At 38.5% G+C, this 17,680-nt stretch overlaps 2 protein-coding genes across 3 annotated transcripts; one reads left to right on the top strand and one right to left on the bottom strand.

Moving 5' to 3' along the window:
• Positions 1–3,588: 3,588 nt before the first annotated feature.
• LOC139145082 (large ribosomal subunit protein P2-like) lies at positions 3,589–9,488 on the bottom strand. The gene is made up of 4 exons (XM_070716029.1): positions 9,365–9,488; positions 8,491–8,663; positions 4,208–4,288; positions 3,589–3,766 (listed from the first exon to the last, which is right to left on the bottom strand). The coding sequence occupies exons 2-4, from the start codon at positions 8,660–8,662 to the stop codon at positions 3,684–3,686; spliced, it is 336 nt and encodes a 111-aa protein (XP_070572130.1). The 5' UTR covers position 8,663; positions 9,365–9,488; the 3' UTR covers positions 3,589–3,683.
• Positions 9,489–9,643: 155 nt separating this feature from the next.
• Positions 9,644–16,620, top strand: LOC139145081 (mediator of RNA polymerase II transcription subunit 21-like). Of its 2 annotated transcripts, XR_011554892.1 has the most exons (5): positions 9,644–9,707; positions 10,941–11,022; positions 11,513–11,643; positions 14,946–15,615; positions 15,717–16,620. XR_011554892.1 is itself a non-coding variant. In XM_070716028.1 (4 exons), exons 1-4 carry the CDS (start codon positions 9,666–9,668, stop codon positions 15,105–15,107), a joined length of 417 nt encoding a protein of 138 aa, XP_070572129.1. In that variant the 5' UTR covers positions 9,644–9,665; the 3' UTR covers positions 15,108–16,620. The 2 variants fall into 2 exon arrangements, 1 of the variants encoding a protein (XP_070572129.1); XM_070716028.1 differs by having other exon boundaries at positions 14,946–16,620.
• The last annotated feature ends 1,060 nt before the right edge of the window (positions 16,621–17,680 follow it).

The raw sequence follows: 17,680 nt of genomic DNA, 5'->3' as shown, positions 1-17,680 counted from the left end.
CAGAGTTGGATTAACTCAAGTTGGCTTAGACTGAAAATCCAAAAGTTCACTGATGCGTTTAAAAATGACTTTACAAACTGCTAGTAGCGTTGAACATCTGCAAGCGGAACAGCGCGATACGTGTTTATTTTTTCTGTGCACACATCCTTTCCTGATATACGGGCTTGTAATAGTTGGGAGACTTGAACAATTTTGATCATATAGAGGGGGGATTTGAACGTTTTTTAGGGTATTGAGGGGGGTCTGAAAAAATAAGATTTCAATCGCGATTCCTCCAGCCGCCCCCTAATCGTTATTTGCAATCGTAGCCTAACAATGCGATTCCTTAGAGCCTGTAGATTTTAATGTAACCAGATTGACCATAATCTGTACCGTTGTTCCACAGTCACTTGTTAGTTGCAATATTCCGCTCTGCGCCTTCGCGCCTCATAGACGTGTGCACTTGTATATACACACGTCTATGGGGCGCGTAGGTGCAGAGCGAAATTGCAGCTAACAAGTGACTGTGCGATGCGATGTTCTGAAGTTCTACATACGTGTACAGTCAGGCAGGTTAATTGCTTTCCTTTTTTGGTCTTAAAGAACGCGCCTCGGGGACAGATATTCGGAGTCTCAAATTTCTACAATTCTTTTCTGGTGGGCTCATTTTAAAGCTCTTAAAGAAAGAAAAACTTTCGAAAATCCAAAATTTTACTTTTACCCCATAGAGTTAACATAGGGATGGTGGCCATTTTGAATTCCAAATATCGAACAATGTTGAGTAATTTGTTTCGCAAGCTCCACAGTGATTCCTGAGGCTGTGGTAAGGGAATGGTTGAAAGTTTCATTTAGGAAAATTTGAGCAAAAGTTTAAGTCTTTCACTTTCGAGGCGCATACAACCTTAAAACTTGGTTTTTACAGTCCGAGGAACGAATATTTTAGGAAATGATGAGCAAGAGAGTCGATTACCACTTCAGGCAAAAACCACCACGTTCTGCGGGAAAGTTAGTGTACTGAAAACTAGGGGTGGGTATTCTGCTAAAACACCTACACGTTTGTACTCTGGACAGTTCAAACTGCAAAGAACAAATTTTAACTCTTCTACAAATTCCCTAAAATTAAGGAGAGGAATCAAAATTCTATATCTTTGGCTGAGTACTGATGTAAATCATATTTTCAACAAACTGATGTGTCCAAATCGCATTTATGGAATCAAATGTCGTGCTAGAGTCGAAAACAGAGGTCAAAAGTTCACAGCATATCAAAAGTTATTTGATCCAAAGTCTCTACGTGGCGAAGGGGTATGTTTATCCTTTCGGTGGGGACATCCCCAGGATAAACATAAATTGAGTACCTTCTTTTGTATGGTTCCGTCGGAAATGTGTTCTTTTCTGTACATATGTCACTGTCTGTCTTATTGATGAATTACATGTCTCTATTCGAGGCTTGACCGACTTCATGGTTTGAAGTTGAGAGCCGGCAGGAAGCCGAAAAAATAAAGCTTTGGATAAACCACTAAAAACTCTTCTGCTCTAGCCTGAGAGAAAATAAGTACATGTTCCTCGATTTTATATATTGGCAAGACAACACGAGCAGGATATTTTTCACGGGTATAAAAGGGCATCTGATGATGTGATATCGATATTATCGGACCAGAAAGAAAAACTCTGCGAAAAAGACTTGAGGAACGACGCAACAGGTGTTGTAACTAGAGCAGTGAAGGTATGCCCACTTCAGGTCTGACGCTAACAGTGCCGAGAGATCTCATTTCTGTCAACGTCTTATCAAAATTTCTCGCTGATATTCAAGTTTGCATGTTTTAATACCAGAGACGAGCTCTAATGCCTGAGTTTCATTAAGATTTCCCTTTAAAAGGTAAACAGCAACTCCCCTGTCCCCTACGACCACTAAAGGCATTTTCATCTTGGTCGTGACGTCGTTTCTACCGCTACTTTTCAAAACGAAAATAAACTAGGATAAATGGTAAGTAACCATGACAGGAAAAAGGAATGTCCATAAAAGTTCACGCATCAGGATCTCTAAAGTTCTGCCCTGTATAATATCTTAACTAAACTCCCGATATCCCTTCAATGCAAAGTTTACATCTATTTTCCCCAAGGTATAATTGGTTCGCAGTGAATAAAAAAATGCAAGGTTGCATTGCATGAGGTGGCTGTATCTGGGAAAGGCGTTATAAGATGTTAATTGACAAAGCATCTCAAATCCGATCCAATTTTGACGATCGAGTTTGAAAGCTTAAATTTCATGAATTTCTAGATCATCACAGAAAAAAATTCTAAAGTACATATGTGCGAGACGATAGATCTGGCTTTCTCAATCATGAGCTGCTATCACTGGTGTCAACCAGCCCAGCAACGTAACGCTTCTCAGATGAAACCACAGGTGCTTGTTGCACAGTTGCTGGGATATTCGAGCGGATCGAGGCTCGGGTCGAAGTAAGAGTCCGAGGCCAAACCTCGTTAGTAGGGACCCTTATACTACTACAGAAGTTCGGCCTTCTGCCTCACACTCCGATCCAGGGCCTTCGATATCGAGTATCCAAGCAACGCTGCAAGCACCTTTGGATTAAAAAAAAATCTTAAAATGGGAGGAAATAACGTCTTTAATGTGCCCCTTAAATGGCGTGGTTTGATCTAGCTATGGTGAACTAGAGAAGGCCTACGTGAGAAACGGTTCAACACGGTCTCTGTTCCGCATCCGATTGAATATCTGCTTTCCTTCCGCTTTATAGTGTGGGTTGACTTGAACCATGGAAATTACTTTCAGTTGATGTGAGTAAATTCAACTGTTTTGTATTGCAGCTTGTCTCCAAATAACCTCCTTGCGAATTGCTTGTTATCCGTTCGTAAATTACCTGATATCCAATGTCCGTACATACGTAAGCGAATATTTTCATTCTCATGGCCCAACCCGTCTTCAGCGCCCTCTACGACCATTTTGAAGACACTTGAATTTGTTGAGTGCCAGTATGGAAAATGGCTTGAAGGGGGTCATGTACATTTGAATTCAGTCTTGAAAGGAGAGAAAGCTACACTTTGGATGATTAATATATCCTTTTAAAGTGATGTTGAACAATCTGAGCAGAATTAGATGTAGAAATGGCAACTTTCCACATTTGCTATTGACTGTAGGGACAATCAGTTGAGAAGATCAGCAGAGAACAAGCACATTAACCTCCCCATGATCAGCTACTATTTCCATGGGATGGTGTATTAACATATACTGTTAGCAGGAAATTTGTACTTGGTCATGACAATATAGGTTTTAGCAGTGTTTTTCTCCCCCTTCAATGTTTTCACGTTAAACCACCAGCACTTGTTTCTGTGATTCACACATGCTACAAACCTATACAGTATTCACTATGCTCTTCGATAGATTTGTTTGTCTACAACTTGTGATGGGCAATAAAGGTGCCCTGCAATACTTGTCTTGGTCTTGAATATGTCATGTTTTAGGTCACAGACATGCATTTCGCACCATGCATTTTACTTGGTTTGGGGGTGGGGGGGAGAGGGAAGTTTTCATGTCAAATACTTAGCATTTTACAACATATTACAACAAATACTCATTCACTCCACTGCACAAAATTTTCATTTCAAGCTGTGATGGTTTTAATATCAGAGACGATGGTACATTTCTGAAAAAATACAGCTGACATTTTTTTTAAATACAATGTACAGTTTTAGTCAAAGAGACCAAAGCCCATATCTTCATCTGATTCCTCTTCAGATTCTTCTTTCTTTTCTTCCTTTTTCTCTTCTGCAGCTGAAAAACAAACACAAAAATAAATTGAAAGAAGCGAAAATGTGGCTAAATTCTTTCTGTGGAGGGGTTATAGTTAGCAGAGTTCAGCTGAAAGTAAGCACAACTGTTCTTGTCATGAGTCAATCTCATTCAAATAGTTCCATTTGCTTTGAAAAGTGATCTGTTCAATGCCTACCAGTACTTCTACACAGATGTATTTTCTCTGTAACAAAATATACTCCCTCCGTTTACTTGATCTGAACTTCTTTTGTGACATGTTTCTGTATTGTATATGTTTACAGTATGCATGGGAAGAAAACCATCATTAATTAACAGAAATGTTACTAATTTGTAAACACAATCAGCGTCACAAAACCATAAAACGCCTTGTATAGTATCAATATTGCATTATGGCATCAGAGTCTGCAAACTCAAAATTCAGGTGGTTTGTAGACAACCTACCATCTGCGTCAGCTCCTGCACCACCTCCAGCAGCAGCGGCAACTGCACCACCTGATGGTACTGATGCCAGCTTCTCTCGTCCTGAAAGCATATATCATAATACAAATGTTAAGGTCAAATTAAAATCTTTTATGATTTACAGGGCAATTATTTCCTGTTTTAAGTAATTCTTTCCAGGCCAAGTTCTCAGGAACAAAAGTATTGTACATCATCAGTTCAGCCGAAAGATGGTGTGTACTGTTTATTCATCACAGAACTTGTTCAGTACTGGCTTAGTACAGGAAAGACAGTACGGGTCAGATTGCTCTTGGCCTTGGAAATTTGAAAAGAAGTAGTTTCACTTGAACCATTCGGGGAGTGTGAGACATGAAATAAGACGTCCATAAACAGGGCTCGAAATTCGTTTTTTTTCTTGGTAGCCCGCATGGGCTACTAGTATCAAAATTTGGTAGCCCCAGGGGAAAGACTGGTAGCCCAAATGTGTACATTGCTAATTAATAACATGTTTTAGTGTGGACATATCAGTGCTTGAATAAAATATTACCAATAAATATTATTTATGTAATGAGTATTGACTCTTCACTCTTTTACATGTTTTTGTTTATTGCAAAACGAAGATTGTTAGAACAAAGTCTGTCATTCAGATAGCATGTGTTACACTATGGGAGGTAGAAAAAATTACTCCAGAAAGATTTTACACAATATGAATTTGGCCCAGTTTATCCATTGTCATATCAGAAATTGCAGAAGTAACAAAGTTTGATGAATGCAGAGTTTGAAAGTTTTAGAACATCTGGTTCAATACAACAATAAAGCTCAACGAGTCAAAGGTAGCTGCATGTAGTCCGGTTCCCTGCCCCATTTCTGCCGATGGCTGTGCTGTCGTGGAGACGAGACGGAGGCAGGGTCATGACCTTTCAATGTGTTTACACACTCGTGATATACCGTGCATGTCGATGTCCGATACGCGACTGCTGAAAGAATTTCAGTTCGGGGACTAAAACTGTGTTACAGTACTAATGATCGTCATGACCGGAGTCTTCATTAACATTTCTAGGCCCGTATGGCTCTATGTTAGGACGACGTGTGTATTGTCCTCCTTCATACCACATTTCAATCGGCCGCCTTGCGTCAAACTCGCCCATACGAGGCCCATCGAGGACGACCCTCATCAGATGACTCATGGTTTCCGTATTTAGAGCGGCCCTCCAATCAGATTTTATGCGACCCATCAACGAAAAGCCTCGCTCGCATTCTGACGTATGGATCGGTATCAACAGGGTGATTTTCACAAGCCATAAAATACTGCGATACTCATGCAGATTTTGGCGGAGAATTCTCTGCCATACGTCAAGATACCGAAGTTGGGGATTTTCAGCCGTGATATCCCTGACCACCGATTTCAACCCGGTCCACTCGAGCAGGACATCGTGTTCGTCAAAATGCTCTTGTCGCTGTAGCTAGACAAGGAAATGACGCGTGAGGATGGTGATCTGTTCTCGCCCGTAATTTTGTAAATCATCGCATGGCCAATTTGATGGGTCAAAAACTCGCATGGCAGAAAGTATGGGGTCGTCGTCAAACGATCTAAACCTATCATTTATCTGTCTAATGCAAGCATTGATCAAATCCGCTTTCGAGGTCTCGTCGGCATTACGACCATGATCATCAGTTAATTGAATATCACCTCGGAAAATGCTATTGACAGTACTTTCATGAAAATGACGCTCACTCTGACCCGGTTCGCGGGCAAGTAACTGCAAGTTGTCGACTGCCTGAGAAAGTCCATATTTAACTGATTCGATCGAAGTATCATTTCTCTGGAACAGTAATGAAAGGCGGCTCAAAACTCGGTATATGTCTAATAAGACAAATACACGTTCCATGAATTTAAACTGCGTCAATTTCTGCAAAAATCCTCGAGCTTTACTTTTAGAGTCATTGGTGTGATCGCTTCCTGGCGTCACGATATCCTGCATATGCATCGTCATCGGCAACCAATCACGATCTAGGGCTTCAAGGGCGCGCTTATGGTGTTCAATCCACCGCGTACCGAGAACGTTGCCCGGTTTTAACACAGTTACTCCCGTAGCATTTCCTGACTCCCGGAGTGCTGCATAATTGCGAGGGGAGTTCGTATAAAATTTGAAAATGTTGATTAGAAAATCCTCTATGTTTCGATACATCGCAAACTCCTTTAAAGCCGATTTCAAACACAACTCCAATCGGTGAGCTGTACAATGGACATTTACTAAATGTTGAACGTCTTGACGAACTCGTGTTGTTACGCCTCCTCGTGCTCCGATCATTACAGAAGCGCCATCTGATGCCATTCCGACTAGGTTTTGTTTCCATTGATTAGGTTCGATGGTCAGTTCAGCACAAAAAGCTCTGTCTATGGCATTGATTATTGACTCCGCATTACCCCGTGGCATCGGCTGCAAGCTTAGAAACTTGGTGACTGGGCGACCATCGCGAAGTATGCGTACGTACACTATCTCCTCCTCGACAGTCGATCTGTCCGTAGATGAATCGTTGAGCACAGAGTAAAGCTTACTTTCGGTTATTTCCTTCACTAAATCCTCGCGAAGTGCTTCGGCCATGAAAGAGATGAAATAAGCTGCTTGCTTGTCATTTCTATATGAATTGCCAACTTTGACACGGTTCTGTTCTTGTAATGCCAACAAACCGGCGAAATCACTGAATGGCTTTTCATTTTCGCTATATAGTATGCAGTATTGAAGAGCACAGTCAATCGTTCGTACTGCAGTTTGTCCATATTCATTACCGATGTAACAATGGGACGTGGGACGGCGCTACTTTCGATTATTTTTCTGTCCACTGATGCTCTGTGGGGCTTACTCGACTCGTGTTTTCTCAATGAATCGATCCGAAAATTAATGCATCCAGTTCCGGTAAAGGCCGACGTTCCAGATGGACATATTTTACAAAACATAGCTCGTTTACTTTTGTCATATCGAAGCCACGATTCCCTGCCTTGAAGCCATGAAGTTTGAAAGGTTCGCTCACGTCCAGTTTTTACCTTCTTTGACGGCGATGGCTCATCATCCTGTGATGTCGACGGCACTATAGCTTGTTTGTTTTCCTCATCTTGTGCATCAAATTTCGAATGAGTACTGCCACTGGTATCATTTTGATTTTTTCGGAAATAATTCAGAAGGCTCATGGTTTCAAGTTGAACTGAATCGTTCTTGAGTTGACCAGCAAGTCAGTGCGTACGTGTGTAAAATGAATAAAGCTCAAAATAATCAGTCGCAATATATCGGTACGTTTGAAAAAATGTTACAATGTTTGTTACACAAAAAAAACTATACAAATTCAAGAAATGACAGTCAACAGCTGCCATTCGGATGATTTTACAATCCAGTGCACCTTGACTGGCAGCTTCGAGTGACTACCACGTGTATGGACAATAACATGAACGTAAAATGTAGCTACATGTTAGGTAAAAGGCTGTCATAGTTTCATTCAAAACTTGGTAGCCCGGTCGGGCTACCACTCACGTCACCTTGGTAGCCTGGGGGCAAAGTTGGTAGTCTGTGGACGCGGGGCTACCGGGAATTTCGAGCCCTGTATAAATAAACAGACAGACTTGGTGCATTTTGTTGTAAATTTGAATCTTATCAAGAGTTTACCAAATTACCTCTTAAATTCAAAACAAAGTCTGAATGACTGATAAGCCTACTGAGCTCTACAATAATTGATGCAGCGTATAAAAAGAGGTATTATTTGAATTTTCTACCATGCTCTTTAAATTGAATCAAAACCTTAACTGAGTTGAGAAATTTGAAAACAAATGTAAGGTACATTTACAAAAGAGCAGAGATCACTTTCAAAGATCACGAAAATACTGTATGAATCCAATTCCACTGTTCTGAGACCAGCAATATTGATAACCCCTGCAGAATGATACAAAACACTCTCTCATCAAAGCTTTTACAGGCATCTATCTGCATTGAAAAAGTGATATGTTGTCATTTGCCAATTTCCCATAGACAGGTTTCCATAGACAGTTTCCATGAATTCAAGTAATTTTGACTGGAGGGGTCTTGTTGACAGCTTGCCAAGGCGTTCGTCAAACCGACCAGCTCTGATGCAAACATCAATTTACACTAGGCAGATAAGAATACACGCTCAATTTTTCAATGTCTATGCCAAATTTTCTGGCTTCATATTCTTTCAATCCTCTTTCTACCAGGCTCCACTGACAAACCATAGAAATAAATACAACTTGGGAGAAAGAGGAATAATTCGACTCATACCTGCAGCCATCACTTCCTGAACGTCTTTCCCATTCAGTTCACTGATGACTTTGTTCAGCTTTTCACCGTCAGTTTCAATTCCTACACTTTCGAGGATTTGCGTGATGTCCTTAGCAGATGGGTTACTGTTACCCCCAAGTACAGCTAGAAGATATGCGGCCACGTAACGCATTCTGGTGGAAGGAAAGATGAGTTTCATGCACTTGATGAGAAGCCTTTACAAACTCACAACGGATAGCTATAAATGTCTAAAGCACTTTTCTTACACAAGATGGTGCAACATCCTGCAGCTGCAAATACAGGCTTCGCAATATTCCACGCTGTACTAGATATCAAATGGTACTTGTAGGCCATAGATTATTTCTAGAAGATTTTTTTTTATTTCACTGAGGCGGTTTATTTCAGCCACACAAAGTGCGTACCACCTTTTCAACTTCCACTGGAATTTTTGGTGATACGGTGATGGTGAACACATGTGCATCTAGGTTTGAGAGTGACCATGGAGATAGCGAGGGCGCCTTTCTCGCACAACCTCCAATGTTGGGAGAAGCAATTTGTTCCCTGGGTTTCAACCTAAATTCTCACTGTAGTTTCTCATGCTCAGGCGATATGACGAAAAGGGGACTTGTCGACATGATTTAGCAACAAAGTAAGGGTTGTCCCGAACACGAACGCAACACGGGGGCTCCCGAAACTTCGCACTCACGTGTTGACTGTCTGACGGCGTCATGATGTCAGGCACCACAGTATTTCGATCCGTATAATTTACTCAAATTAAAAAATAATTCAATAATATCGCAAAAAACGAAGGAATAACATTTAATGTTATCGTAAGTTCATGTGGAGGAGGGAATACTTTCGGTTTACTACTTACTTTTAAGTCTTTTGTAGACACGAAACGTGAACTCGCAAGACTATGTTCAAATCAATATGGCGAAAGAGGGCAAAGAACGGGTTTCCCGATCTGACCCAAAGAATTCCCCCAAACGCAAACCTTGTACATTTTTGCGATAGCACATGATTTAGTGGAATTGTATGACAGAAAATAATAAGAAACAGTAATAAACAACCCTTTTCATATAATAATGATAATAACTGCAATTTTACAAAGTTTGATAGGTGTTTGACATCTCTGAGAAAAGGAAGTGACCTGGCTACAAACCAACAAACACATCATGGCGGACAGATTAACTCAAGTGCAAGATGCTGTCAATCAGGTTTGTGAGGTCTCATGTACAGATTAAAAGCACATCATCATGGTAGAGTAGTTGCCCAACAAGTTGAAGTAATGATACACCGCGATAGTTTATTTTCCCATGAAAGCTAAGTCTTTGTACCAGCAAACCACACCGCATGTTGTATATTGTTTTGAGTATGATATGTGATGTTCATCATGTTCATGTACATCCATTAATGATGTTTGTTGGTAATCATGTTTTATCTACGAGTTGTAGACCTGCCCCAAGACTTTGGGCATATAGATATCAAAGGAGAGTAAATTGGAGGATAAACTTAAGCAGACTCGCTTTAGTGGTGAGGTTAGCTGCAGACTTTTATTTGCATGGGGTGAATATGTCTTTAACATCTTCAGAAATAGCACAATTTCTCAAAAGATGGTCACTGGTCTCTTGACCTTCAGTGCCAGTGGTATTCTTGCAGTAATTGGAAAGAAACAAACTGTCATATGACTTATTTTTCAATCCTCCACAAGCGCTAGTCCCCTTCCATAAGTACGCGTATTCAGGCCCTCACAACCATCGACCACCCCTAAAAAATAATGGTACACTCTGCCGGGTACTTCCGTGGCAGCATACTTGACAAGGTCCCACGGTAACCTTGTCGTTTATGGGGTTTGGTATTTGTTCAAAACACGTCGACCGTGTTCCATTAACATTGAGCGTGGGCCATCCATGTTTCTGGGAGCCATCATTACCAGAAGTTTGTAATGGCGGCACCCAGAAATGTTTTTTTGAAAGTGATCAATGTGTTTGAACAAATACCAAACTCCACAAATGATACTACACAAAATTAACGACAGATGACACAAAACAAACTATTACAGATATACACAATCTCACAACAGACATGTGCAATGAAGACACATTGATTACCGCTATTTGAATCCATTTTAAAGCAAAATACCAACACCACTTTGATACCTGCCAAAAATACAAAAATGCTGCCCTCCAGGAACTAAGTTTGAAGCACGCCTAATTATGAGTGGATGCTGTAGTCCAATCTTACATATATAAGAATTCATTCATGCTTAAAGGCGTTGAGGTAAACTTTACGATATATTAACCAACAATTGTCACTCAGAATGCAAGATTAACTGTACCCTAAGCTGAATGAACTCTCCAGTGTCTTACAATGCGCAAAAAACAGGTCTGTCAAAAAATGTACACTTCAGTAATCACATCTCCTTGTAAATTCTCTTCCTTACGTTTCAGCTGGCAGATCATTTTTGCAACAGCATTGGTGTGCTGCAGGAGGCGTCAGTGCCAGGGAAGTTCTCTGGTTTTGATAAGCAAGGTGATTACACTTGACATTTACTGTAGTATTGTGCTTTGAATTAATTTGCAGTAAATTACTGTAATATCCTGTCAGTAATGACGCTCTGAGGGATTATCCAATGACTGGATAATCCGTCATAAGTAGACCTTGAGCAAAATACTAGCGCCATTTATTTTTAGTGAGTTATGGATAATAAAAATGTTTGAAAGTTATATTGGAGCTCAAACTCTCTCAAATTGTTTTGTATGAGAAATGATGCAGCTTTGTTCCATTACTTCACAAATTGAGAAGCCAAAGGTACCGGAATGACTACCCCACACAATGCAGTAGTTGTCTCAGAAACACATCTGAACACGATGATCACTCTGTCCCATTTGTCATATGATTTATGTACATGGCAGATAAAAAAAGAACGGTACCTTGTCAAAATCTGTGGAAGTGTTGAGAATTATTTTCTTTCCATATTTTCTTTCCATATTTATGTGAGTGTTTGTGTTACATGTCTCAGAATCATCCGACCAGCTGCAGCCAACAGAAGAAACGTCATTGCTTTTTGCACAGTTGATATCCAGAACGGCCAAAGACATCGATGTGCTTATAGACTCACTACCAAGTGAGGATTCCACCGCAGAGTTACAGGTAGCTTCAAAGTTTCCTTTTGCAAATGATTATTTCTTTCAATTTGAAACAGTGAGTGCTTTATGCTCATTGCCATCTTCATGGATGCAATCGCATATTTCTGAGTGTTCAGTCTTTTCAATACCATGGTTTGGTAGACATCCTATATTGCTCTTTATGGCAAAGTTTGATTACTACACAGGGAAATAGAGGTGAATTGGATAAAAGCATGCTCACAAATCCGTGAGCATATGTCGCAGCGATGTCTGTCTGTCTGTGTGTCCGTGTGTCTGTCTGTCTGTCTGTCTGTCTGTCTGTCTGTTGGTCCGATATCTCAAAAACAGCTTATCAGATCAGAATCAAATCTAGTACATACATTCAGTTAGCAAATGGCAAGAACTGATTAGTTTTTGGTGGGTGTGGCTTGCATATTTTTTGCTTATTTGCATAATTAATGATTTTAGAAAAAAACAGATATTTATTAAAAACGACTACACACAATTTGATGAGATTTGCTACAAATGTTGATCACACCAAGATATATCAGCAGTGGGACAAATCCGTGAGCATATGTCGCAGCGATGTCTGTCTGTCTGTGTGTCAGCGATGTCTGTCTGTCTGTATGTCTGTTTGTCTGTCTGTCTGTCTGTCTGTCTGTCTGTCTGTTGGTCCGATATCTCAAAAACAGCTTATCAGATCAGAATCAAATCTGGTACATAGATTCAGTTAGCAAATGGCAAGAACTGATTAGTTTTTGGTGGGTGTGGCTTGCATATTTTTTGCTTATTTGCATAATTAATGATTTTAGAAAAAACAGATATTCATTAAAAACGACTACACACAATTTGATGAGATTTGCTACAAATGTTGATCACACCAAGATATATCAGCAGTGGGAACCATTAAGGGGTGACATGAAAGATAAATGCTAATTTGCATATTTAATGAACTTTCCTAATGAGGGATATATGTCTGATTTGACTCGATCAAAATGACCAAACTTGGTATGTATATTAAAGATACTATGATTTAACATTATTGAAAGTCATTAAGCGTTTTAACTGCAGCCAATTCCTAATTTACATATTTAATGAACTTTGCCAATGAGAGATATATATTTAAATTGGACCATGTACCAAAGTTGATGAAACTTGCTACATGTATTGAAGCTACTATGATACAACATTTCTGAAAGTCGTTAAACATTTTAACTTCAGCCAATTCCCAATTTGCATATTTAATAAACTTTCCAAATTAGGATATATATCTGAATTAACTTGATTGTAATTGTTGAAACTTGCTATATACATCAAAGATACTGTGGTATAATATTATTGAAAATAAAAAAACATTTTTACTTCAGCCAATTCCTAATTTGCATATTAAATGAATTTTCATAATTAGGGATATTTATCTTAATTGACTTGATCAAAATTGATGAAACTTGCTATGTACATTTAAGACACTATGATACAATATTATTGAAATTTTCTCTTCAGCCAATTCCTAATTTGCATATTAAATGAAATTTCCTAATTAGAGATATATATCTGAATCACCTCGACCAAAGTTGACAAAACTTGCTACATATACTGCAGATACCATGATACAACATTGTTGAAAATCATTAAGCAATTTTACTTAAGCCAATTCCTTATTTACATATTTAATGACCTTTGCTTATAAGGGATATATACTGGATTTACTTGATCAAAGTTGGCAAAACATGCTATGTACATTGATGATTATACCAGGTTAAAACAATATCAAAAGTCGTTTCACATTTTCATGTCAGCTAATTTATAATTTGCATGTCTAATGAGCTTTCACAGCTCGGCATATATGGCTTGAAGGACTTGGCCAACGGTAATTACACTTGCTATATAAAGTGGTGATACAATGACAGCAGTAAAAGAACTTTGATATTTTTATTTCAGCTAATTACATATTTGTATACTTCATGACCTAATCGGCAGTGATTACTGTTCATTACGTTGATCATAATATTTTCAATGAAGTTGCAACATGTGGCAAAGGTTAAAATTTACACATAACTGCAATATATAATGAAACACGTGAGCATTTTCAGTTCATATCTGGTTTCAGTGCTCTCCAGAGCTAGGCTAAAGAGGGCGGTGGCTCTTTACATAACAATGCATGATTTGTATATTCTTTTGTTGTGAAAAACTTCTCTTTTTTATAGTTATCAACACACGACTAGATTGTTCCAACACAGGGGGGGGGGGGGATATCTCACCCCTCAAAATCCCCTCGTGGAGAACCCTGTAATTTCCTTCCATGATGCCACACAAAAATCAAGCTCTTGCAGATAACCTTGCAAAACCAGAGTGTATAAACTTAGTTATACTATTCCACAAGCAATGACACCATCAGAGGTTGACTTCCACTGATTGTAAAACAGAATTTCTTCAATCTTTACACATTGCAAAATTATCATGTTTACAGTGATAAAGTTCACAAAAGGTACCTTGGCCTTATAAACAAGTGTGTCAGAGCTAATGTTTAATGTTTAATGATAATTTGGCAACAATTATTGGTGACCTCTGGCAGAATGGTTTGTCACTTGTTTGAGTGAAGTCTGGGAAATTTTCAAGACTAAGGTGGATATTATATACTGTCTGTGACAAGCTCCATTTCACCAGCACTGGAGCTGTGTCACACATCCATCACGATACGACACGACACGATACGATAAGAAATTTATATAGCGCCTGGTATACATCAAAATATTTACTGGCACTTTACAGTGTCACATAGGTACGCTCTCTGAAAAAGTAGGTTTTGAGTCTGGATTTGAATGAATTGATCAGGCAGGCCATTCCACAACTATGAAAATGAACGATCACCAGAAGACTTGAGTCGTGTTTGCGGAATTTTGAGAGATAATCCATCTCCTGAACAGAGAGATCTTTTAGTACAAACACTGCTTCATAACATTGAAAGACACCCAGCTGTTGTAGGCTTGTGGTTTGTAACAGTTTCCACAGATGTGACAGGGCTAATCATCGCGAAACTTCCATTGTCAAAGAAATATTATTCCTACATTGTTTGGCTCAACAAGGTTATAAAACTTTTTCATTGATTTTTCAACAGGATACATGTAAACATATTCATGAAATGAAAGACATGTTGTAAATTAACATCAACTAGTACTAAACACTGCAAGAACATTTTGTGCTTGTGTCCATATATAAGTGCATATAAAAAAATCTTGTATCTTGGCAAATACCGTTACAAGTAGAAGACTGCTAAACATTATTTCCACCAGCTGAAATCACTTTCTTTTGTTGACTTTACTGTAGAATGCAAGTCTTTGTAGACTTGAGAGGGAGAATGAAGAAGCAGCAAAGAAGCTCAGTGATATCGTCAAAAAGGGAGAGATCTTACTGGAAAGGATACAAGAAGCCCTGAAAGAGATTGCAGAAGCACAGCTACAGTCACAGAGCTCTCAATACAACAGATAACACTGAACAAAGCTGGGTTCCTCAAAGAGGAAGTTCACATCATTTTCAGTGTAATTAGAGTTGAGAACATGGATGGCTGCCAATGAATTCTTCCCATTGCTATTTTCATACATTGTGCTTAAAACGTTGATGCAAAAGTTTTACCAGTATTGCTATGGCGATGTCAAGTTAACAATGATGAGCATATCCAGTGATCACAGATGCTACACTCAATCATTTTGTTATTGGTTCGTTAGTTCATGCCAAAAAAATGGACAGCTGAAAGGATTACTTGGCATGGGAAAAAACTGGACGGAAGGATTAACATCGCTATGCAGTACTTGCTGACTAGAATTCATAATGTAAACAAGTTCAAGATTTTTTAAATAGATTGAAAAAGCAGAGACAAGATACAGAGGGCAAAAACTCAACAAAATGTTTACTGTTAGGCAACTGATACAGTACAACAATTAAAAGAAGAGAGATATATTTTTGAACTCCTGCACAAACAGCGCCCATGTATAAAAGTGTACATAGACACTGAGGAAAAAATATACTCTGTGTATTTTTACTTTTTTGTCCATTAAATATCTATTGTTATTAAAGTATCGGTATTACACAATCTTAAAGGTGAAATAGACCAGTGTAATCTTGTGAAAACACCATTCTTGACTAAATTGAGTATAGACAATTGACTTTGTTTAATTTCGCAACCAGAAGGGCTGAGATGATGGGTTGGATAGAGAATTACAATTTTAATCTGAATACCTGAACAATATTTATCAATAGGATCTTACATATACATGTGCTGGTAGTTCACCTGTATGAAATAATTTCAACTTTTCTTTTGTGTACTGTATTCACTCTCTTTTTCAGATCTAATATGAAAAAGTTTTTATGTAAATAATGGTATGAAACGTACAATCTCTGTTACCACCATGTTATTGGTATCACATAAGTCCCAGATACCATGGCATCCAACAGCTACACCTTGACTTTTGGGACATCATCAAAATCTATTTGGCACTTGGCAAATAACAAATAATTCTACTTATAATGGTAAAACCTCACACCCTGGAATAAGATATGGTTACATATGCCTTTCATAAAAGCAACTAATCTTGTTGAAGATATTCCTTTCCATTTTACTGTTTCTAATACACTGCTGATTGTATCCAAATTTTTTTGACATAGAAATATGTGTGTGTAAGAAGAGAAGTCAATTCTAGTAAATTTTACACCAAATACCATTAAGAAAGTATTCATTTTATTGGATCACACATTCCACTCATTTTCCTTGTCTTTTCTACATCTTTAACATACTCCTTTCAGTCCTGATAAGAATTTTACAGAGATTGACCTAGTAATTCACGTGGAAAGCTGTTTCACTGCCTCACATATGATCTGATTACCAGATTTTGCAACATGGTGAATGAATACTTTGAGTAGCACTGTAGACGTTGAAGCCAAGATATACTCACTCCCAGGGTGTGTATGGCTGCCTTGTACAGAAGACAATAAAACATTAATGAATGAGTTGTAATAAAGTAAAATTGTATCGAAGGGACAGAACTAGTATCTGGTAGGTGTTTGTTGTGTCAAGGGAAGGTGAACGACTTTCTCAATGTCTATCATGAAGTCTAGAAGTGTGGGTTTGATGTGAATTCCATGACATCAGATGTCCATTTCATTGCCACACCCAATCTTTGTATGTAAACTATCATGTTCCCAATGAAGGACAAGGAAGGACAGTATTTATTTTTCCATGCATAATTATACATGTGAGACTGCCTCTCATAGTGTTGGGTTTGGCAACTCTAGCTGTGCTTATAAGTTGTAATAACAAAGTGTGTGTGAGTAGAACAGTAAACTGAACTTGTGGGCAGGGCATAGGACAGTAACATTTTTGTTCGAGTCTTCGGTCATCAATCCTGCTGTATGCAAGTGTAACTGGTTGACCGAGATAGCAACCTGTTCTAAATATGTGACAAATTTCATCTAATGGAAGTAATTTTCTGTATGTACCATGAACCAAAATATGATAGATGATTTGAAAACAATACTAAATCTGATTTTTATTCACAAACCAAACATGAAATTACCCACAATGCTCCCTGATATGTAAATGTCCACATCAATGTGCACAACTGTCTTCTATTTCATGAATGCTTTTGTAGTTTCAACCTTAAATCATCATTAAACAAATATCTAGCAATCAAGAGTTGACAATTTAAAAAGCACAGTACAAATTGCTGAGAGCTTATGTTCATGAGAAAATTTAAAAAAATACATTTGTGAATCTACAAAGGTATGCTTTCAAAGTGAAACTATCAGTAATTGAAGAAGTCAAAAATGTTGTATATTTTACAGATTGATTGCTTCTGTCATGTCCATTTAGTTATCATATCCATAATCATGGAAGATGTCCAGTCCTGAATTAGAGTCTACACAGACTAGTTGTCTGCTCAATTTAGAGATCAATTTACAGACTGACTAATTGATGTATATTTTATTTTTCAATTACGGTGCACAATCAGTTGATAGTCACTAAGTAGGGAGTGGATGAGACTTTCGACAGTCCCTTGTTTTGCCTT

This window comes from Ptychodera flava, chromosome 12 (assembly GCF_041260155.1).
Source record: "Ptychodera flava strain L36383 chromosome 12, AS_Pfla_20210202, whole genome shotgun sequence".
In the NCBI taxonomy this organism is placed as follows: Eukaryota; Metazoa; Hemichordata; class Enteropneusta; family Ptychoderidae; genus Ptychodera; species Ptychodera flava.
Note: the sequence above shows the minus strand (reverse complement) of the source record. Positions and strands in the feature narration are given on the sequence as shown.

Excerpts from the sequence above, each read along its gene's own strand:
- LOC139145082 (XM_070716029.1), bottom strand. The coding sequence starts at position 8,662 with ATGCGTTACGTGGCCGCATATCTTCTAGCTGTACTTGGGGGTAACAGT. Across the intron at positions 4,289-8,490 it reads TCAGGAAGTGATGGCTGCAG|GACGAGAGAAGCTGGCATCA; the intron begins GTATGAGTCGAA and ends ATATGCTTTCAG. Across the intron at positions 3,767-4,207 it reads TGCAGGAGCTGACGCAGATG|CTGCAGAAGAGAAAAAGGAA; the intron begins GTAGGTTGTCTA and ends TTTGTTTTTCAG.
- LOC139145081 (XM_070716028.1), top strand. The coding sequence starts at position 9,666 with ATGGCGGACAGATTAACTCAAGTGCAAGATGCTGTCAATCAG. Across the intron at positions 9,708-10,940 it reads TGCAAGATGCTGTCAATCAG|CTGGCAGATCATTTTTGCAA; the intron begins GTTTGTGAGGTC and ends CTTACGTTTCAG. Across the intron at positions 11,644-14,945 it reads ATTCCACCGCAGAGTTACAG|AATGCAAGTCTTTGTAGACT; the intron begins GTAGCTTCAAAG and ends ACTTTACTGTAG.